Source organism: Acomys minous (genome assembly GCF_964271855.1).
Source record: "Acomys minous genome assembly, chromosome: 4".
In the NCBI taxonomy this organism is placed as follows: Eukaryota; Metazoa; Chordata; class Mammalia; order Rodentia; family Muridae; genus Acomys; species Acomys minous.
This window is the reverse complement of record NC_140486.1, coordinates 120,668,212-120,692,430: the sequence shown is the minus strand read 5'-3', so window position 1 is coordinate 120,692,430 and position 24,219 is coordinate 120,668,212. Positions and strand designations below refer to the sequence as shown.

Below are 24,219 nucleotides of genomic sequence, written 5' to 3'. Positions count from 1 at the left end.
ATCTTTAGTTTATAAATCACTTTTGTGTTCTATGAAAATTTTAGTACTCTCTATATAGTTATCAACATTACTTCTAGAATGACAAATAGAAAAATCATCTGTCTCTTTGTGTTCTTTTATATAGTTCTCAGCAAAATATAAGCATACTATATATCACTTTACTCGTGATGAAAATAACATCAACTTTCTGAGACACTAACAGGAGCTGGGTCAGTATCAGGCCTAAAGTGCCATTGAGAAACAGATCCAGTGAAGCTATGGAGGTTACTGCAGGGGCTTTAATAATTATTGAGTTGAAATGAGTCTGGACTTGGAGCCATCCCCAAGAAGCACGTGGGTATCTGAGTATAAAAACCCCCTACATGCAACAGTTTAGAATTTAGCCAGGAGAAATGTTACAGTCCCATCTGCTGAAAAGACTCACAAGACTTCCCGAATCTTGATTCCTTATTCTATCATTCTTCCTTTCAATATAATATAGACAGCATGGAGCAGAGAACCCTAGCCCTTGACAAATTGGTTAGAAGAGATGGTTTAACACAATTGGGATAACTGGTTAATGTGTTGTACATGTAGATGGTTTAACAGCTTGCTGGACACATGTTTCTGAAACTACTCAGGACACTTCATATACAATTTATGCTATAAACACATGGAGGAGTTTTTGACACTTTCTCCATCGGTGTTCTGAGCTATCTTTTTCACAACCTCAGTTATGTTCACTGAGCACTTGCACTATGCTAGGTGTTGCTCTTCTTTAACCCATAGACACAGTTTGTGAGCTGGTTGTTACCCTTTTCCTGACAGCCTTAAAGTCTTCATGCTCTCAGTACTTTACAAAAAGGGAGATTAAACTGGGCGTGGTGGTGCACGCCTTTAATCCCAGCACTCAGGAGGCAGAGACAGGCGGATTGCTGTGAGTTCGAGGCCAGCCTGGTCTACAAAGTGAGTCTAGGACAGCCAAGGGCTACACAGAGAAACCCTGTCTCAAGAAACAAAAATAAACGGGGAGACTACTCTTTCTCATGTTCACTTGCCTGGCTCTTGAAATTTAAAAAACAGGGAAAGAAAAAGGATTGGTTCACAGACTTGACCACTGTTCTGTCTGTCACTTTCTTCGTTACCACAGAAAATAATACAAATTATTCTACATTTAAACTTGTTACATATTTAAACAGAAAACTATACTTAGGAAAAATGGAATCATGGGGTTAAATATCATAAGACAAATTTGTACCTTGGAATTCAAGAATGAAAGTGTTGCCTTTAGAAGAAAGGCCTCCTTCCATTTGAAAGCAGTATACACTAGCAGAATCATTACCTAGTATTTTCTATTTCTCACTGCCTGATTTTGCTTATGCCAATTTATATCTTGTTTCATTGATGTGGCAGAGGCAGGTCTGAGATACACTAAATGGAGAGAACATTTGTTAGAGACTGAAAGAATCAGCTTTACATTCATGGAAAGTAGATGAGACATGGCAGGGAACTTGCCAAGATACACACCACTTTAGCTATTCTTGGCTTCCACAGTTCTGGTATTTTGGATGAAATTTACTAAAAATACTTGAACATTGTAACATTTGGAATAAACTGATGAAATATGTTTAAGATTTAAGAGGCGCTATTTTCTAAAGATGGTAGTTTAAAAATGTCCCGGTCGCAGAATGAAAAGCAACATCGCTGTTCTGAAGGCACAAAATAGGTAAAGTGAAAAGTCCAACACAGCACTACAAAAGAGCCTAGGAATTGCATTCAAATAATAATAAATAATCCAAATTGTACCATTTCACTCTTTATCGCAAATTCCTTTATTAAATATTCCCATATTTTCAAGCATCCCTGGTGAAGAGGTTGATAGTTTAAAAAATTAGTCTACACCTGAGTTTCTAGAGATAAACGGGAAAAGAACATGCTGCTCTCCTAGCACAGAAGATGCCACATGCAGCCTGCCTAGAACAAAAGTGTCTCACAGTCTTCCTAAATCAGCACCTGCCAAAGCATCTCTAGATATCCAGAGATAAACAAGGTTTTAAGATCTGAGAGGTAAGAAGTATTTTTTCCTTCTTAAAAGGGGAGTTAGCTATACTTCTTTGTGAGGGTAACCACATAGTATTTGCACCTTGCTATTATTTTATTGATTGGATGATTTTTTGTCTTTGCGATAAAGGCCTTTTAAAACTACCTTCTTTGAAAAAATATAGCACTTTTAAAATCTTAAACATATTTCGGTTTGTTCCAAATATTATAATGTTCGAGCATTTTCAGTAGAATACATCCAAAATACCAGAACTGCGGGGGCCAAGAGTGTCTAAAGTGGTGTGCAACGTGGCAAGTTCATCGCTGTGCCTCCTCTACTTTCTGTGAAGATTAAACCGGTTCTTTCAGTCTATAACCAATGTCACACGTGCATCTCTGTGTATGTATGTTTGCATGTGTGTTAATGCACTTTGTACATGTGTGTGTGTTTGTGTATGTCTGTGTGTGGGTGTAGAGATCTGAAATCCTCCCCACTCCGTGCAGACTTCCTCTTTTAATAAAAGCGATTGGGATAATAAACAAGAATGGAGGTGCAATCTTAATATAGGAGTACAGACATTGTCACCTACCTAATAACAGACACATCTGAAGGGTAAAGGTTTCAGCAATCACATTAGCATGTAACTTAGGAAAACATGAGGGTTATATACAGCATAAATGAGCCACTCCCTCTCTCCCATTGGCTCCTTATGGAGGCTTCCCCCAGTAAGGCCGGAAAGGCCCATTACACTGGCTGCTTCCTTTCTACTGTTGGAGCCTGATCACCATGGTCACCTTTAGCCAGGACAGGTGATGGTGCGAGCTATGCTTTGATCCATTTTACTCCTGGTGACTATTTGAAATTTTAAATCCTTTCTATAAGCTTTTTGCCATCTCCAGTTCTCTCATTTCTGAAACTCCCTTAAAATGCTGGTTCTGGAAGTTGTTATAACTGGTCACATATATGACCGCTCATGGGGAGGCGAGCATCACCCAAAGTAACTCCTATTTAGAGTTATAAAATCAACACACACCTACGCTGTCAAGTATGAACCTTCTTTGGCTTCTGATGATGATAGATAGCATCTATATTTCTTTTGTACTAAGAATATAATCTTATAACAGGATGAGAGGGGCATTTGTGTTCAAGGAAGAGAGGATCTCCATTTGAGTTGAGGTACTTCTGACTATTAAAACTGGACTTTCAGGGCTGAGAGATGGCTCAGTGGTTAAGAGCACTGACTTCTCTTCTGAAGGACCTGAGTTCAATTCCCAGCAACCACATTGTGGCTCACAATCCTCTGTAATGTGATCTGATGCCCTCTTCTGGTCTGCAGGGGTATAAGCAGGCAGAGCACTGTATTCACACACACACACAAAATAAATAAATAAATAAATTTTACTGGACTTTCAGAGCAGGCATTTCAATAAAACTTATTATTTTGACTGTTGGATTCTGTCACAAGACTGGGAGGATTTCCATCTAAATGGACTCATTGTTTTCTCCTTGTCAAGTCCCCAAGATGAGGTCAGGATAACCAGGCTATTTGTTCTCAATGTGCTAACTAGTATATACCATAGGGATTTTTGGTGGAACATATTTAAACAGAAATAGATTGAAATAGTTTACATCCTAGAGATTTCAACACAAACTGCAAATCATGCCTAACCTGCATTTCTTGGAAGAATTTATAGTGAATGGATTGATGTACTGACAGGATTGATCTGCCCTCGTTAAGAACACAGGGTTCAACATTGAACAAACTTGTACTTAAAACCCGACTTTAACATTTACTGTCTCCTCAGTAATAATCATCCTTATTTCCTCAGATGTAAAATGTCACATGGTTAACATAATGATTAAATTTGGTAGTTTTTGTAGTGTTCATTTTTAGTGTTCCAACAATAGCTGTTATTAACAGTAATATCTTTTACATCACCCTTGTTTGGGGATGAACATAATATCAACAATACTATTGATAATAATACAATATAATAGCAATGATTTAAGACTTATTCATGTATTTGAGCAATATGAACATCACTCAGTACCTACATAGAGTCTCTACAAATGGCAAACAATTGCAAGACAATGTTACCTCAGCCTTTTCAATGCTGCACCTACTATATTTCTGCCTACATAACCTTCCTTTGGGTTCTGGCTTCTTTACACATCTTTCCAATCTACATTTGAGTTCAGGCATCCCTGGGTCCCTACCTGCCCCAGGACATGGCTGCCACACCCTGCCCTCTACCTGAATTCCCTGGCCCAGGTGCAGGGTGCCCCCCCCTTTCTATTTCTTTCCTCTCCTGTGTGCACTGCCTCTGATAAGCCTGCACTTATTTATACATAACTTCCTCTTGCCACTAGCTCATTCCCTGATTTCAATCACTTTCATAAGCAGGAAAACATAGATGCTTGGAGTTAAGGCTGAACATCTTTCGGCTGGGGTTAAATCTGAAGGATGGAATTGCTTTGCCTTAAGCGTGGTGGGTCCCTAACAAGACCAGTCACAAGCCTACACACTGTAGAGAAAGTGCAAATTCACGTTGGTTCTTGGAGAGGGAAGAGTAATTTCGCAGAGATTTTGACTGAGAAGAATAATTGATTACAGGTAGCTAAGGTCATTTTACAGTATGTGAATGATTCAGATACCTGTGTTTTGGAACATGTAGATGTGTGTCTTTTATTTCTCATGCTTTTAACTGGGCAGGGCAGTAACTTCCTCGACATCAGGTGTAGTTTCATTTCTTAGACCTACTACATTGCTTTTCACAAGGAAATCCTCAGTCAGTCTTGCTGGCTGAGAGGTACTGTGACAGGAGCTGGTGGACACGCTGGTGTTTCACATCAAGATGAAATTTACTCACCAAAGTTTTTCACTCGTTTATGTGAGGTTCATGCATGCTTTTCTAGCATACTAAAAAGTCTTTTCTCTACCTTGCATAAGGTCAACAATAATTCCTGGTATGACTAGCGAAACATTTTTCCTTTCTGCACATCTCTGGCTCACTAATTACAGATTTCTTAGGTCCTCATCCCTATTCCATCTCTGAGAATCAGTGATTGGATGTCCTTATGAGCACTTCCTGTATCACACAGAGCAGCAGCAACATGCAGGCTTAAGGGCTGAGTGCAAAGCCAGGAGGCATGGATAATTTACCACATTATATATTTTTAGCCTGATAATTTTTAAGCTGCAATCAAGAGCCAAAAATAATCCAACAAAATAGCTTTTGGTTTCACAGTTAAGAGGGGGCTCCGACCAACCTTTGATTTCCTGGACCTCAATGCCAGCCTTTTTAACTGATCGATGCTCCATCTCTGTAAGAGCACAATAAGGAGAGAGAAGAGTCAGGAACCTCTAAAGGAACATCAAACAACTTAACCTTGCTATCCATTGTATTCTGTTACGTGTATTTCCTGAGTCTAATCAGAGGGTCCAGTTCATGAACCCTCTGTGAAAACCTCCTTGGCTAAGTTGACATCGTATTTTAATAACTTTATATTTAGAATACAGTTTTCCTTTGGGAATTCATAATATTACATTGTTACTTAAATACCAGGAAGTTCTGTTTCTAAGGGCCAAATGGCAGTGCTAAGGACAAAATTCTGTTTGCAACCTCCCCTCCCCCTTGATGGCAGTGGTGGTGACTGTGTCCTAAACAGAAGGATTGTTACTGAGTAAACAGAAGCTTAAATTCAGCATTCCCCAGGAATCTCTGTTTACCAGGAACTTCCTTAATCTGCTCAAAGGTCAACTATCTAGGGCAAGACCATCTAATGCCCAGTTAATCTGAACAGTCTGTATCAGCTAAAGGCCCTCACCCTGCTGACTGTCAAACAAAATCCACTTGCTTTCTCACCATTTTGTTTCTGTCTGTGCTTCCCCAGCCCCAGAGATAGCCTGGCCATTTTGTCCCCAATAGACCTGTCCTTCCACCCACGGAGTGGTCACGGTTCCCAGTTTATAGGTCACAGTCACAGCCCAGTGGTTTCAGCTGGCCTTTGCTTATGCTGTTCTCCTGAGGACACCATCTCACAGCACAGAAGACTGTTCACTGGTGAACAGTTCATAGGAGCCGTGCAGGCTCACAACCTCTTTTAAGTCCTGCTCTACTATTAAGGCCCCTGGACTCTTATCAGAAATAGTACAGATGTACCTGATGATCCTAGGCAACAACTATCGGAAACAATTCTTAAGACACAATTCTGACAGTATATTGCTGTGTAAATCTCCCACTAACCCAAGCAGCCAGATGTGCAGTGTCCTGTCTCTGTTTAAATTGTTCAAAGTCTTAGCCGGGGCCTGGATCTAAAAGAGGTTTAAGGATGACAGTGTATATGGAATAGATCAGCCTAGGATCTATATATAAATGGGTACAATTCTCTGTTACAAGATGGTTCTCTTTTGTGCATTATCCAGAACATGATCTAATTAAAGAACTTTTCGCTTTATTAATTTCAGAGATGTGTGGAATGATGATTCTCTGGGAAGGCACCTGATTCTAGAACTCTGCCACGCTGGGGCATAAGCTGTTCTTGTTAGTAGTATCTGTCACATTGATGGAAACAGACTGAACCTCTGTTGGGGAATTGCTCCATCAGCTTAGGCTTGGGCACATAGTAGGCATTTTTTTGATTAAAGGTTTATGGGGGGGGGTCTGAGTCCACTGTGGGCAGTGCCCCCACTGGGGCAGGTGGCTCTGGGTTGTGTAATAAGACTGGTTGAATAAGGCATGGAGAACCAGCCAGTAAACAGCATCCTTCCATGGTCTCTGATTTGGTTCCTACTTCCAGGGTCTTGTTTTGTCTTCCCTTGGTGACTTAAGGAACATGGGAGTCTCACAGCCACTGTAGCGAGATCAGTTTGGTCAGTGTTTAACACAGCAACAGAGAGGCCAGGTAGGGCAGCAGTCTTCTAGGAATCTGACTAAACACTAGACCGCAAAGGTAGACCAGTGGTCCCATTCCCCTGATTTATTCTGGTCTTGACTACACTGAAGGATTTTTATCTTGAAGGTTTATACACTGAAGGATTTTTATCTTGAAGGTTTATACTATATTGTGCTGCTTTTTAGTCAGGGATCAGAGGTTGTATCAAAACCACTTAGAAGGAAATTTTAAAACACACATTGCCGTCATTCCTACTTCTCCTGTAGAATTTGAGAAGGGACAGGTGACCTGTACTTTGAAAGTTGTTTTCATGTGACAAAGATACATTTTTGTTGAGGATTAAACAATGGCTTACTAAAACAACAACAACAAAAATCCTATTTGAAAGAAAAAGACAATGGCCATATTTCTATAGTCTTTTTCATTGTTAAAAGAGTAATATATATATATATATTAAATCCTAACTTGTCAGTCATTTGAGGAGTATCTATCTATCTATCTATCTTTAGTTTTATTTTGGTCCGCCATGCTTTTAAGGTCCTTGTTGAAACTGTAAGTTCTAGCCGGGCATGGTGGTGCATGCCTTTAATCCCAGCACTTGGAGCAAAGGCAGGCGGATTGCTGTGAGTTCGAGGCCAGCCTGGTCTACAAAGTGAGTCCAGGACAGCCAAGGCTAACACAGAGAGACTGTGTCTTGAAAAAACAAAAAACAAAACAAACAAACAAACAAAAACAAAAAAAAAATCCTCCACCACCACCACCACCAACAAAAAAACCCCTGTAAATGCTGAATGCAACTTTTACAGGGCAAAGGTAAAAGGGGCGGCGGGGGGGGACAGAATGGGCCGGTGGGAGGCCCTTCCATAATCCTCGCTGGATTAAGAAGTGCCTATAAAGGCTGGAAAGCATGTTTGGGTGTGTCTGTGTGGGTACTTCCAGGGATACATAGATCTGACTTAACCGTGGATCATTTCCTGTATGGGACTGATGTGACAGCTTTACTGCACTGTGGTAAATAGATGGCAGGGCCTTGGGGGACATAGGGCTGTGCTTCAGTGGGGCCTACCACTCTAGCCCTTTTCTCTGCTTCCTGGTCATAAGCTCCTTTGTGCCACATGTTCCAGCTCCTATGATTTTCTGAGCAAACAACCGAAGACGGACCCACCCCTCTGAAATCATGAGGTAAAATACACACTTTCCTTATGGGTATTTTGGTTACATATGTGCAAAGATACCTAATAATTGAATCTATATTCACCATATTCTAATTTTTAAAGCTCAGAATAGTAAAAATCACTCAAAGATTAATTCCAAACTCAAAAGTTACTGAATACAGCATTGGCCAAATGGAGATATAAAAACCTACATTATATCTGATTGAAGTTTATAGACTCTTGGTTTTACTTTTCTTCCAATGATTTGTTTTCTTCAATTTATGCTGTTATTAACATAATTTTATTAATCATGTTTTCATGTCCTTATTGTAACCTAATTCTACTATCTGCTGCAGGTTTTGATACTTGAAATTTGTCATCCCTAACTCCTTTACTAATCACCACTGTCTCCTGTTGCTTAGACCCCACTATATTTAAAAAGCATTTCTGGATATTGATGTTTTTGGCCAAGTAAACAGTCAATGAACTTCAGATAAGGAACACTGTGGCTTACAGCCGGAAGCCAGCATGCTTTTAATGATGTCCAAGTTGAAGGGAGAGAATTCTAACATCCATTTAAGAATACAATGCTGGCATCTAGCCTCTTCTCAGGCCACAGTACCCGCAGCAATCTAGGAGACACTGTGAGTCCCTGGCTATCACACATCCGGGGGACCAGTTTTCCTTTGTGAAGTGAGTTAACATTTAAAGAAATGTTGGCTATATTATCCTGCTCTCTACCCTCTTCTCGGCTTCTTGCCTGGGATTCTGAGAGCCCGCTGAGGGGCTTATGTTGTGAAACCTCACCCATCATCCGGCATCTGTAAGGGCAGACCCCGCTGCTGCTACAGGGGCTCTGACTCCTATCTTCAGGGGCTCCGCCGTTCTTTCTCTCTCTGCTGCTGGGGCCTGAACTCTCTTGAGAGTTCCCGCCATGCTGTGCCTCCCATCTGTCTGTCCATGGCATTACTACCTTTTCTAACAATCTCCTGACTTCCCAGTAACCCAGCTTGAGGTCCCCTTGAGTCCCCTCCATAAACCTAGCATAAAGTAATCTCAGTGTCCGCTTGAGTCTCCCTCCTCACGCCCGAATCCAAAACCTAACTGCATGTACGCGAACTGGCTACATTCTGACGGAGCAAATCTGTTCTTTTTCTTTTCTTTTTTTTTTTTTTTAATCTTCTGAGTTAAATACAAATACAGAAAAATCAGTATTTGGGAGGAAGCTGAGGCCCAAGTGAGAAGCAGAAAATGACTCTGCTTGGGAGCACGTGTCAGAGAAGGATGCTGTTGTCCCCTGACGCACAGCATTATGGAGAGCCATGCGGGGTGATGTCTTGTGGCAACAAGTCAACGTCCGCTTTGCCAAAGCTGTCTCTCCCTTCTGTAAGCAAGCTGGAATTAACAGTGGCTTTTAAAATAACAGACGTTACTTCACACATCAGAAATTTCCTGTGAGTGTCTCTGGAAACAAGGCAATGACTGCCAGGAAAAAACCCAAAGAAACAAAAAACACCAAACCCCTCTCTCCGTATTTAAAAAATTACTTTCATCCTTGAAATAGATAGCAAATAAAGCCCCCCTCCCCCACCCCCGCTGCCCCTCTCACTTCCCGCTTCATTCTCCCTCTATTTTGTAGTATAGGGAACGGAAAGCCTAAGATGCCAGACATGTGCCAAAGACCAACCCCCAAATCCCTTATATCCCAATTTCCTATTCCCAACACTTTAAAAAGGAGAACAAAAGCAAACGCTTTTGTATCCCATGATTTCAAACAAGAAAACAGATGAAAAATTACACATTAAAACACACACACACACACACACACACACACACACACACACACACACAAATGAAAAAAATCCCAACATACTTTCAGTCAGGGCGAACTTCCACACGGTGTTTGTGTGTGCGTCTCCAACGTACACAGCCCCGTCCTCAGAAGCAACGATATCGTGAGGCATATCAAAGTGCTGCCGAATGCAAAGAGGTTCGTTATCATGGCGAGGCTTTACTTAAATCCACTACAGAACGGCAGAAAAATTAGTCACGGCATGTAACTACGATGAAAGCGACCTTAATTCACATTACAGCAGCCCTAGGCAAAGGCAGTCATTTATCGAGTCCTGACTCCGCTAGGCACAGTCCTAGGCACTGAGAAACACTAAGCGGCCCATACCACTGACTTGGAACTCTTCTGAAAACTGAAAAATTCATAGCTGGTTTATGTCGTGTTGTGTGTCAGATGTATGGTTACCTTTTGCTTTCTTATTTCTTCTATCTAAAAAGAAACACTTACTATTAGACATCTCCTCTGACGCTTCCATGCATGCATACCATGCAATTCCGATTACTTTTGCTTATGTCCCCCTCACTCCTCTTAAGCCTCTCTCCTCCCCATGAGTTATCCCATAGTTATCATGTGTATCTGGTTTTGTTTGTGACCCAATTTGTATAAGTATGGGTTTGAAATCTGCACCTGAGCCTGGCAGATTCACCAGTGGTTACATGATTAACACCAGTAACGCCTCATTTCCTGTAATTTATCAGTAGCCAGTGGGTCAGCACTGGGGGACCAATGGTGGCAAGGAAGCGCTTGCTTCCGTGATTGGTTGTTAATACGTCCATTCTCTTCTTTCAGGTTACATTTTTACTATTTTAAGGTTGTGTTTATATCTGTATGTGTCTGGATGGTGGTATATGTATGCGAGCACAGTGCCCAAAGAGTTCCAGGAAAGAAGGCCGGGCGTGGTGGCGCGTGCTTTCAATCCCAGGACTCGGGAGATAGAGGCAGGAAGATCACTATGAGTTCGAGGCCAGCCTGGTCTACAAAGTGAGTCCAGCACAGCCAAGGCTACACAGAGAAACCCTGTCTCGAAAACAAACAAACAAAAAAAGGGTTCTAAGAAAGGGCACTGGCTCCTTGGAGCTAGAGTTACAGGTGGTTGTGAGCTACCAGTGTGGATGCTGGGAACTGAACTTTAGGGCCTCTGCAAGGGCAGAGACTGCTCGTAATTACCGCGGACAGGCCCGTCCTCGAGCAGGCTCTGTGTAGACAAGTACAGTTGCACTGGGCTCATGACTGGAACAGCCAGATTATATCCAGCAGATGTATTCCCTTGCCCTTCTTCCTATCTACTTGTTCTTTCTCTTCTCTTTTCTAGAGCATTCCCTGAGCCTTAGAAGTGGTGACATAAACATTACTGCTGACCACTCAACCTTCACTTATTCTGGGCACCTTGAGCAGTCGTGTGCATCTCTGCATCCAATGTCTTTCACTGTAAAGAAAGATTACAGGATGGAAGACCCAGACTTAAGTTCACATAGTCAGAGCTACCTCATTAAAAAAAAATATCTACACATGTTTACATACATTTTCTCTAAAGATTTATTATGTATACAATGTTGTGTCCGCATGTACAACTGCATGCCAGAAGAGGGCACCAGATCTCATTGTAGATGGTTGTGAGCTACCACGTAGTTGCATGGGAATTGAACTCAGGACCTCTAGAAGAGCAGTCAATGCTCTTAACCTCTGAGCCATCTCTCTAGCCCAGCCACCTCATTTTTAACAAAGATGCTGAAAATATACACGGGAGAAAAAGACAGTATTTTCAGCAAATGGTATTGGATTTCTTGTATGTCCATATGCAGAAGAATGAAATCATCTTTATTAGTCTTACTGCCTTATTTACCTTACACTAACATAGAGATCAGACATCAGATGTAAACATTTTTAAAGGCTGCAGTAGTAAAAGGGAGAGACTCAAACTATGTGAGGGAAGAAACAACAGATAAGCATAGAGAGAAGGCAGCATAAAACATGACCTTTGACTTCAATAATGAATTGTTATGCCACATTATTTCTATTACCTAGATCTTGAATCTGTATGAAGATAAACTCAGTGAACATTCTAAGAGATCTGTAAACCTGTTACACTTTACTGAATCAACAGAGAACACTTTCTCAGGTGTGTGGGGAAGTGCTATTACAAATCGTTTTCTGAAAGGAAGAATAAGTTTTTTCTTAGCAACACTTTCTTCAGGCTCCCTGGAGTGACCCACACAGTGTGACTTACTCATCACCACACGTCTGGTGACTGCTGATGTTCAGGAACAATGCTCAATAAAACTCTAGTTCAGACCTATTCATATTATTGTAAGTGGAAGTCTCTTGCTTATCACTTAGTTTTGATGTATGAAAGTACATCATTTCAATTAGAAGTTAATAACCTAGTTGATACAGTACACTGTCACTAAAAGAACCAGAAAGACAGACATTCGGATTGGACAAACTGTAAACCGGAAAGAATAGTAATATTTTCTTTTCTTAATCAATAAATACGAGGACGTTAGCTCAGAGAAGAATAGCTCTAAAGATCAGATAATCAGTACAAATTCAAAACACTGGGCAAGTAAAATATGTATCCTCAACATAACGGCTTTTCTTCTAAAAGATGCAATGATTTCAATGTGCTTGCACGTTGCTTTTCAGAGAAAATATCTTCTGAAAAACTCATGCTTGCAAACTATCAACTGCGATGGAATCCTTAGTGGCTATTTACTTCGTTGTATTTCACAGGCTCTAACCTTTGCTAACAAAGGTGGGCTGTCTTTGGTCATGATTACATCCTTAAGATCTAGTACAAAATCTATAGTTAACGTTGACAGGACCCGGACTCTGCATCTTCTTACAGAGCACTTTCTAAAATTCTGAGGCATTTTGAAGTTCTATTTTTTTTCAGCTAGCCATCTTGGTATCCTAACAGTCAATTTAAGAATTATGGCATCAAGACAGTCTTTGTTCGGTGGCTTGTGGTTGCTGCATTTTGATCTAAGTAAGTCCAATAAACTTTTCCATATTTTGAAAAATAGCCCTTGCCTGAGCATTTTAGCAGGCTGTGTGTGTACAAATCACTGTTAAAATATATAGGGGCAAGCTACTGCGCAGCCTTTAATCTCTCGCTTAGCCAAGTCATCAGAATTCGAATAGGTTCTACAAAGTACTATGATCGAGTCTCTTTATTCATTAAAGTCTTAACAGCAGCAACAACAACAAAAAAATCCAAGCTGCTTGCGGGTGCTAAAGGGAACTATGATAGTACATTTACAACGTGGTTTCTTTACCACTTGAATGAAACTAGGGGGGAAAAAACCTATCATCTGTCAATGAATGTATCTATATTGACTTGCTACATATAGTCAGTTTAAGCTTGCCGTCATATCCATTTTACTACAAAGTTAGAACTCTACAGGCCAGTGTTCATCTGGAAATACAGATAGTCCAGGGAAAGACAAGGATATCTATTTTAAAGTAAACATCATAACAAGAAATGGCTGTCATGTCAGCTAAGAAAGTTATTCCATCTTTTGAATGTTTAAAAGAAAAACTTGAATCATATTTTAATTTTATTATAAAAATTCTACTAGGCACTGTATGCAAGTACCTTGCGTACTGGCTTGAAGACATCTATAATTTCCCCACTGGAAAAGTTCATCACAAATCCTTGCACAGGTTCTTGGTCTCCAAAGTAAGGCTTCCCATTTACAGCAAAGAGAAAACCTGTGACAAGAGATGTACCCTTTCTTTAAAGTATGGATTAAGCTTGGCTTTTGAAATACAAGCAATGAACATCATGCAAATAAACAATGGAGTTGGGGTTAACCTGGTCCCTATATTTGCCAACAACATTCTTAGCATATGTCCTGTGAGTTACCAGATCTGGGCCAAACAGGCGAGAGATGACTAAGCTTAGTGTATCAAGAAAATCAGAAGCTGGGGGCCCTCTTCCACTTAGGAAGCGATATCAGGATACATAGTTACTAAAACACATGTATACTGGCATATAGGGAAATAGAATACGTATCCTCAGTAGGAATGAGGGGATGTCAAGTTATTAAAGCCAATCATCTCAGAGCATCTGATTATGTTTTGAAAACTATGTGGTGTCTGTCTTGCTACAGCAAGAGGAAGAGGAGAATGCAAAGATGGTAAGGGGAGTTGCAGTAGCCAGAAGAAATCTGATTTTAGACAACTCCATTTTGTAAACATGAGACATGTATTTCAGATGGTTAGAGACATACAATAACGATGAAATACCTGGTATATAGGAAATTGCAAATACATTTCTTCCAAATGACGCGTGCTTAATCTCTCTCACAAATTCTTTGGTGTCAGTTTTGAAACATTGGATCCGGCCATTTTCCCTGTCTGCCACACACAGCTGGTCCAAATGAGGTACAAGGGCCAAGCTGTGAGGAACACTGAACTGGCCTGGCTTAGGAGTGCTCCCCGAAGACTCTACAGAACAACAAACAAGACAAAGCCTCAGATACACAGACGATAAAGCATTTCAAAGTCTGATGTCGCAGCTTTTTAAGTTTCCAAATCCATGAAAATAAGCCATTTACGTTTATTGACTACAGACACTTTACAGACTATAGATGAAAAAGCCAAACCCTGTGTGGTTTTTTGGTCCTACTGACTCCGAATTCTGATTAGACTTCAAGAGAGTTGTAACGGGTACCTTCTCCCCACTGGGTGATGAACTTTCCGCTTGGGGAAAACTGCACAATCCGACTGTTGCAGTAACCATCTGATACGAAGACGGCCCCACTGCTGGGGTCCACGGCCACATCAGTGGGCTGGCAGAAGTGGTTGTGGTCACTGCCAGGTTGCATGCTCCTGCCCAGAATTAGGAGAGGGCCTTCTCTGCTATGTGGGTCCAATTTGAACACCTTTTCAAAAAACAACAAACACTTTATCAACTTTTCATGATTATGGCTGATACACACTCACATAATGAAGATCATTTGAAGCAAATTAGAGTATATATAAACGGCAGACAGACACTTATTAAAAAGAAAATGCTTTTAAAATTCAATAGGACCCTAGAAATCATCTGTCCTAATTCTCATTTCACATTTAGACATGTGGAAATTATTTCCCCAACGCCATCTAGTTAAATAGCAAAAAGGAGCCTATATTTAAACAATGTATTTATCTCCACTTAATTTTTTCTTCTATAGCCAATACTGCAATGACCAGATAGCACATGAGGCACAGGTATTCACTGAATGATGTTTGAAACTCTTTGAAGAACATGTTGGGGACTCACTTCTAAGTCTTTGAAACTCTCCATTCTTTCCTATATATATATTTTTAGCTCTGTATCATCATCATGTTTAACAAGCTTATCTTCTATGGGTGTGAGGCTTTAAGTTAGTTCCATAATTAAAATATAGTATGTTTTGAAGAAGACAAAAGTTTGATGTTCTTACATACTTAGTAGAGACTTTGCCTTCATTATAGAAAATTAAGTTGGCTTAGTAAAGAAGTTATTAAACATAAGCAAAAGTTAAAAGAAAGGAAGAAATTTAAAAAATGAAGCAAAGAAGCAGGGCTTCTGTAGATATTACGTGGAAGCTCCACACCTGGCTGTTAGTGTCCTGTGAGCTCAAGGAGAAGAGAGACTTAATAACAGGTTGAATTTTCCTAGCAGAGTACAAAATGAAAAAAGTTGAGTGGATGATGGATATAGCGTGAACATTGGCGTTTTCTAAATTCCTGTCTCAGAACTCTAACTTCAGGTGTGATGGGAGCAGGAAGGAACTAGGCCATCACAGAGAAACCTTGTGAGAAAGGTTGGTGTCTTTGCAAGAGGAGGCACAAGGGTCTGCTCTCTTTTCCTTCCTCATGGAAGGATACTTTGAGAAGATGGCTGGCGGGAAGCCAGGAGAGAGCTGACAGCAGAATCCTACTGCACTGGTACCCTCATCAAAGATGCCCAGAATTTAGATCTGTGAGAAAGGATTTTGTTGGATTTACTAAGATATGCTGTTGTTACTAATGTTTTTAGCCATAGAAAAAGTTTCAGTAAAATCCAGAGCATTTTGATAACCAAAGCATCTTAGTTTCTATGTGAATGCTGCCAAATGGGACACACACCTGATGAAGAGCCACATCTGTGACCCAATAATTTCCATCTTTGTCTATGCTCAAGCCATGTGGCAAATAAAACCTGAAAAAAAAAAAGGATTCATCTCAGTTATAGTTCTCCAAGCACAGATGAGAGGAATTTAGTTGTAATTAAACCATAGAGCAATATACTTTTTATAAAATAATAACAGTATACTTGTATAATTATAGAAAAGAGCAAAATGAGTTGTCAAGTGAATTGTTTAGAACAGGCAGAGACCTCCTGTGACAAAGCTTAGGCAGAAGCTATCAATCAAATTAAGATCTATAAATGACACATAAAATTATAAGTATTTATTATGAAGTATGCTTTATCATGCAGCACAAATAAGATCAAGTCCAAAGCAAGGTTTTAGATTTTAAAAAATTAATGTTTCAGAATGTATACTATACAAATTACTTTGAGAAATAACAGCGGAGGTCTATTGTTGGAGTAGTAGTTAAAATAGAGTATAACAAAAAATAGTGTTACGGGCTTTTTTTGTATGTGAGTGTTGACGATGTAGGCACATACATGTGTGTAGTCAGTTGCTGTCCATCTTATTTCTTAAGATAGGGCCTCTAATTGAACATGGAGTTTACCAATTTGTTAGAATGGTGGGGGCCAGGAAGTTACAAGGGTCCTCCTGTCTCTGTCCCCTTGGCCAACTTGGCTTCAGCACTGGGGTTACCAATGTGCACCATGTCCAGCTTTTATGTGGATTCCAAGTCTCCAAACTCTGGTCCTTACGGCAAAGACTTTACGGACTGAGCTATGTCTCCAGCCCTGTGATAGCACGCCAACATAAAGTCTCATGTATGTGACTTAAAAGCTTTAAGAATGGCTATGGGGTAATGAAACATAAAGACCGTGACTTTCAGAAGGGCTGTGGCCCTCCAGGCAGAGTGAATTGCTAAGCTGGACAATCATTAGAAAGAGGCCAATCTATTTAGCATATCTAACTGATGCACACAGAGGTCCACAGGATTGAAAAGCAGAATTAGTTAACACATGGGAAATACACGAAGGTGGCCCCATTCAAAGGCCACCTGAACATCCCAGCCTCCTCTGTCTGCTTCTAGCCTTAGCAGGGTATTGGCACCAGGAATTTTTTTTTTCATGAGCCAAGTGCATAACACTTTGGTCTTGACTAATTGACTGAACTCGATGCCCGTTTTGGCCACTGAAAGTGTGGCTTTCATTTGCTTGCCACATTGACACCTCGTTGTTGGCCAAGTTGACTTAGCAACCATTGTCCTACCTTCCATGTTGATTCTGGTCTGAGATGAGGATGACTCTGATTATTGGCTACAGCTCTAAAGACATAGGCTCAAACATACAGTAGAGATGGCATTATAATTTGGCCCCTGACTTATCTGAAAATACTATTTAAAAACAAACAAACAAACAAGCTTCATTATAGCAATCTCTATTTGTTGCGGTATTCAAAGCAGAGGGTGTCTGTGTTTCAAAGAAGCCGGCCTTCCCTGGGTGTAAGCAGATGGAGTGCGGCATAATCCTGAAAGCTGCCAGGTTATAATGGGTCAGGCTAACTCTGGAAGCAGGTGTCCCTTTCTTTCAATGACCGTGAATATCAGCCAACTGTTTTTGCCTGCCAAATGCCATCTAGGAATCTGACCAAATAATGAGTGGTTTCAGATCCAAATTACATGTGCAAGCTAAGGGAAAGCTAAAAATGGTGTTTGTTTTGTCTTCACTTTTTGATGGGAAGGGAGGTCTCTCTTATTCTTATCAGTGATTATTTGGTAAGTTGAGTATATAATTTTTATGCAAAGGATTAAAAAAAAACCAGTCTAGCTGACCAAGAGCTTTCATCATATATATCAACAATCATCTCAATCCTGACTACAATAGTCACTTGGAAAGTTGTAGTAGCACTAGCCATAGCCCAGACCAAGTCAGGATAGAATTTTTAAAAAATATATAAATTAACAAATGAACATTGCTTATATGTATAATATACAATATAAAGATATATGAAAAACAACCTATAGTGTTTAAATAAAGCTAATTAACAATCTAGGATAACAAACAGTTTTTGTAGTAATAGTATTTGTGTAGTGGGAATTTTGGTTTCTTTAAAAAACCAGTTATGGCATGTGAATATGTTTTTGTTTTAATCCCAAGTATGGAATATGGGACTGCTTCGCATTGTCCACAGCCGCTAACAATGATTATCTCAGGACCTAGGAGCGGTGTGATTCCTGCCAGCTTCAGATAGTTTTGAGAGTATAAATGGGAGATCCCTTTGAGGGCCTGGGGTGGCTTCTGCTCCCCTTGCTCCGGCCTTCACTGTTGCCCCCACTGATGTCCCTGCTGCTGTGTGTGTTTGCTTTTGCTGGATTTCTGGATATTCTGATGACAAAAATTGGACTTGCCCGTAGGAACCTGACACCCCTGATCAGCAGGAAGTAGTCTAAAGAGGTCTATGTCCCCTGTCCCCTTTAACCTTTTTTCTCACCTACCTCGTTTTGGGAGGTTGGAAGGGATTGGGGTAGAGAAGGGGTGGTAGATATAAGAAACCAATAAAATAGCTAAAAACCAATGCCTACCTATTTGAGATGTATTCTTAGCAATTTTGAGACAAGACACACGAATGGCCAATTTCCTGTATGGCTAGAATTTTTTTGAGCACAGATGATTCTAACATTCAGTTCAATTTCAGAATCAGTTGTTCAGAAAGTATAAGAAAGAGTGGTCCAATTGGTCTCCAGTTTAAAGGTGACACATTGTGACACATTCATGACCCAATATTGTACTTTATACCCAGTAGAGATGAGAAAGCTTGAATAGCATGTAAGCCATTTTACTCACAGGTTCTTGCCGCTGGACTGAAGTATTGCAGCATTATTTGGATCTATGACCAGAATAGTGTCGTCTTCAATTGGTCCAAGGCCTCTTTGTTGGTAAACAAATTTGCTGTCAAAAGAGCTAAACAAAATACATTAGAATGGAAAATTAGAATGGAAAGTTAACAACCCCATAACTCTGGGGCACTTGAGAAACGCAGACCACTTGCTTGAGAACCTCAATACAAACTCAGAGGGGGCTGCATACTTCAGGCTCTCTTGAGCTGACTTACAAACCATCATGGGTGGCCAGTGTGCTGTGGCATTGGCTTTGGTAGGCCACAGTCTTGGACCCACCAGACCCGAAGAAAGAGCAAACACATTAGAGTTTGAAAAGCCCTGATCCAGAGCTGTTATGGTGATTAAAACATCTTGAAAAGCTTTTCACAGTTTATGAATCAATGATATTTTCTTTAAAATTATATGAGGCTAATTTTACTTAAAAATTCACTGTAATGATTACAGTGGAATGGGAGGGATAAGAAGGATCATTGTACTGGCCAAAGGTAAAACATGGGAATGCAAAAAGATATAAATAGAAAATTCAGACTATTTCAATAAAAGAAAACAAGACTTATTATTGAAACAAAAAATACACTTAGAGCCATGAAACTTCTATTTTTAGCAGCTTTTCATTACTCCAAAATGGATAATTATAGAATTGGTTTCAAGTGAATGAAGTAACACTTTTTTTTTTTTTTAAAAAGCATCTTCTGGGTTGTAAAATGTTATGGATAAATATGTACATATATCTCAAATATATATTCAAATAGTATTTTTTTCCTTAGAATGCCAGTTATAATAGATACTATATTTCTTTCAATTCTTGTTTTAAAAGTTTACATAGCCCCTCCTCATCTTTAGGGGATTCCTTCCTAAACCCCAGTGGTTCCTGCAACTAAAGATATAGTACCAAACCCTTAGTCTACTACAGTTTTTCCCATGCAGCCACATTGTGAGAAATCTTCAGCTATAAACTGGGAGCATCAAGAGACCAGAAACAATAACTAATAACAAAATAAATACAATGGAATTTTAAAATTGCAAACATCATGGCTCCTGGTATTTGGGGCCATTGTTTTCCTAATAAAAGAAGGATGACTTGAAGAAAGCACAGTGACGTGTAGGTTTGGTTATGAGATGGCTGCTGAGAGACTAATGGATCCAGTGTATCGATGGTAGTCAAAGAGACGATTCAAGTCTTGGGCAATATAGGAGATTTTATCATACTCCTCAGAATAACACACAGTTATAGATTTAAAATGTATAATTATTCCTTTCTAGAATTTTCCATTTATTATTTTTAGACTGGGCTAACTGCAAGTAATTGAAATCACAGAAAGTGAAAACTTGAATAAGGAGACGAGTTGTATGTTTTTGGTGCACATGACAAAGGTGAGCTGCTCCCTAAGCTTACATAGCAAAGATGTAAATGAGCCAGGTACCAAGAAGCCTCTTACATGTTCAAAAACCCAGCACTGAATCAGCACCCACAGATGTGTGACTATATAAACTATATATGTGTGTTTTCTTTTTGCTCAACTGGGTAATCAAAAGAATTGCAACGACAGCAAATATCTGTCGAGATATACTGACAACGTGGGAAAGGTGACACACTGCTCAAATCCATCATGAATCCATTTATTAGTTGGCTGGTATCTTTTTTGTGGAACTGATAGAGAGGTCCCAGTAGGAACACAGAAAGTTTTAAATCATACTCTCTTGCCATTAAAAATATCCATCACATAATTATCTGAGCTTCTTGACTAGGAAAGTCTTTGGGGTATATTTTTTCCTGAAAGATGGCAGCAAGTCCCTGAAGTAGTCCTTATTAATGATGTATTCAATTGAACACAAAATATTGATTTAACTTTGTCAGCCTAAAACTTAAGTAAAACTGTTGGCTTAAGCTATCATGTGTAGTTAAAACCACACAGCAGTATCTAGGGGGAAAAAGCATATATATATATAAAACATACACAGCATAAGTTATAATATCTCTCATATAATGAAATGTATTTTATTTTTGCTAGTTATTTGATGTTTTAAACATTAGTATATATTCTTTGTACAAAATGATGGATTTTATTATAACATTTCATATATGTCTATTATGTATTTTGATTCTATTTATACTCACCTCCATTATGATAACCCACTTATTCCAAATAGTCACACTTATACTTTCATATCACATAATAATTTAAATTGATATTTGTATGAGATAAAACACACGGTATTTTGCTTTCCGAGTTTTAGTTGCTTTGCTTGATATGCACAACTTATAAATGACATAATTTTGGTTTTCAATGGTGAATAAAATTCCATTGTCCACATATGCTACACTTTATTTGACCACTCATCTATTGATGTACATCTAGGGTGATTACATAAATTGACTATATTTCCCCCCTATTCTAAGGGAAATTTTAATTGAGATGAATTTAGATTCACACAGTTATAAGAAATGACAGAGCTTCTGTGTATACGATATTCATCTTTCCTCAATAATGACATTTTGTAAAACAACACAGAACATCATGACTAGGGTAGGAACACTGATAGATCCACTGCTCATATTTTGATTTCCTTATCCCCTTTATATTACTAAAGAGTCGTATTGATACTTAAGGTTTTGTTGCTTGGGTGTAGAACACAGGGGTCCATTATTTTTCTGACTGAATGCACGTTTAGCGTTTGGTAATATGGAAAATTCCTGAGTCTTTACAATTCTTACCAAGTGCTGTGCATTTTGCATGTAGGGACTGTTCTGATTCATAATTAGCAGCTCCTAACTGTGGCATTCCAATGGCCCACTGTGTCTCTTCACAAAGCAGCAGCATAGCAGACCTCAACGCACCTTAGTTCTACATCCCCCCTCTGCAGAGTAATAATCCACCCAGAGCACAGAAGACATCCTTGCAGCTGGTTTCTAATATAATGGGTTGTAGTAAAACTGCAAGTTAACTGCCTCCCTTCTGCCTTATTACTCACTTAAATATTCACCATCAATCTCTGGTCATGCGATATTTTTGAAAACAAGTAACAAAAACAAAACCACCTTCAACTTAATTGATATAAAGAAGCAAGGCTTTTTCTCATTTTTGAAGTTCAGCCTTATTTTCAATCCCCAAATTAAAAAATATATAATTATTATTCCCTTGTTTTCACAGACCCAAAACACTGGGCTTGGCTTCTGAGAATAAAATCTGTGTTAATGAACAGAGGGAAATAATTTAGACTCAGAGGCAGGCAGGCAGGTCAAAAGAGATCGCTGTAGCTGAAGACGACCTGTCATGCAGTACACTGTCCTGCACTGCTCAAGCACAGCCAAACATCTGCCAAGTAACTCGTGTTCTGCTCAAACAGGCACAGTGTGTGTGATGGCATCTACGTTTATAGTCTAGACACATCAGGTTCCTAATAATGGTAACAAGCAGGAAAATGAATCCAGGGGTCATCCCCTTTTATTTCATCAGTTTACTTCCTCATGAAATGGTAGAAAAGTATGAAATGGGAAACTGAAAGAGAGGATATTAATAAAAGTTAACAATACAAAGTGAAGAAATCCGATCTCTATAATCGTAATTTGGGACAACCGACGCCATCGGCTTTCTTGGCTTATCAGTATGTGTTTCCGAACACCGTATGACAATATAGCAATGGAATACTGTGGTGTTGTTTGATTTGCTATCTCCAGATGCATTTATGTCATTTGTGTGTAAACATGGCATCTTCTATACTGAGGTAGTTACTTTTCCACAGAATTAGATTTCTTTTACAGATTTCTACTACACTTATGATATATCTGCTAAGGGTGTCTCAGTGAGTAGGTATGTTTCCGAATCACTAACAAGGGAATCTCTATTTGGCCACCGCAAACAAAGGAAAGAAAACAAAATCCAACTATTAGACAATCCATTTACATTAACATCATTTAATTACAGTAAGTTGCCTTTATCTACAGGAATAATATATAGGGAAAGTATAAAATTCTTAGGGAAAATGTAGCTTCAAAGGCATTGACCACAATGAAACGGGCTTGACCCTTGCATTTAACATCCTTTAGCAGATGTCTGAATGTTTAAACTGGCAACACCAAGAGACATTCAGTCACTCAAATGATTGGTTGTCTTTCTTAATCCTTTCACTTGAGATGGCTTGAGCCCCATGGAACTAACAGCTGGTCTTGGATATTTCACAGGGCAAATAATAAACACACACACTGTTTCTGAAATGAGAAAACTGCACACTACACTACACACACACACACACACACACACACACACACACACACACACACACACAATCTGCCAAACAAAATAGTTTATAAAATCTCCTATAATTCAAAGAAAGATAACCCTTGAACAGCTCACAGATGGATGTCAGATTATAGAGCTAACTATGTCTTTGCTATAGCAAACTGATTATCTAGTGTTTTAAAGCCACTACCCTCCCCCTTCTGTGCTGCAGAGAAGTCTTTATTTCAACCACATTTAACTTTTCATGGGGCATAATAATACCCTGCACATTTCACACAGTGCCAAGAGCACTGATGGATTCTGAATGCCTCTCTGAAAAAGCACTCAGTTACAAAGACTGAGCAGTGGCCTATGGGCTGGAATTCATCAGTTCTTTATTTTAACAGTTTGAATTCCCTATTAATGATTTTGCACATTAGCAGCTAATCAAACAGTTTAGATAAGGCTGAGAAGAAACGCTTTTCCATATTCACACATATACAAAGGGCCAGAAGAATTAGAAAATAAACTTGTGCGCCATCAATCAAAATTAAGGGAATACAAAATAAGTAATAATGTGAAGAAAGAGGTGACATGTTATTGTAATTATATAAATTAAGAAACTGGGAAAAGAACCATGGGCTTTCAGTCGAACAAATAAGTAAAAATGTGCCTTTACGGTTATAGGAGCAGCTTATAAAGCCCTCCTAAGTCGGGGTATGTTTAAAAATTACCTTAAAAACACCCCAAATGCACACACAGTTTGGAAAACCCCTGTGATAAGGAAAAGAGAAAGACAAAGACACCAGAATAGCTGTGTGCTATTCTTGATGGGCCTAGACCCTGAGGCCCTAGTAAGCAGTGAAGAGCATATGGAAACCAGTTTTTAAGACTCCTGGGCTCTAGATGGTGTCCAGTCAATATGACCACTGTGATATAACAAAATGCATGGTATTATTAACCAATATGAGGTAATCATTAAAACCCCCACTTTGTTTTAGACGAGGTGCTCACATGCGGGCAGTTCACATGTCTTGATGCATATCTCAAAGCTATGCAGCAGTCATGAAGACAATGCTG

At 39.4% G+C, this 24,219-nt stretch overlaps 1 protein-coding gene across 11 annotated transcripts in view; it reads right to left on the bottom strand.

Moving 5' to 3' along the window:
- Nucleotides 1–24,219, bottom strand: part of PAM (peptidylglycine alpha-amidating monooxygenase) — a 278,579-nt gene that overhangs the window by 4,995 nt on the left and 249,365 nt on the right. For 10 of the 11 annotated variants that reach the window (XM_084780124.1, XM_084780128.1, XM_084780127.1 and 7 more), the window contains 7 exons: nt 18,864–18,980; nt 16,019–16,091; nt 14,598–14,808; nt 14,171–14,371; nt 13,518–13,633; nt 9,944–10,043; nt 5,291–5,344 (listed from right to left, as the gene is read on the bottom strand). In XM_084780124.1, the coding sequence (XP_084636250.1) occupies nt 5,291–5,344; nt 9,944–10,043; nt 13,518–13,633; nt 14,171–14,371; nt 14,598–14,808; nt 16,019–16,091; nt 18,864–18,980 (872 nt within the window). The remainder of the gene's footprint in view (nt 1–5,290; nt 5,345–9,943; nt 10,044–13,517; nt 13,634–14,170; nt 14,372–14,597; nt 14,809–16,018; nt 16,092–18,863; nt 18,981–24,219) is intronic. The other variant, XM_084780131.1, reaches the window with a different exon arrangement.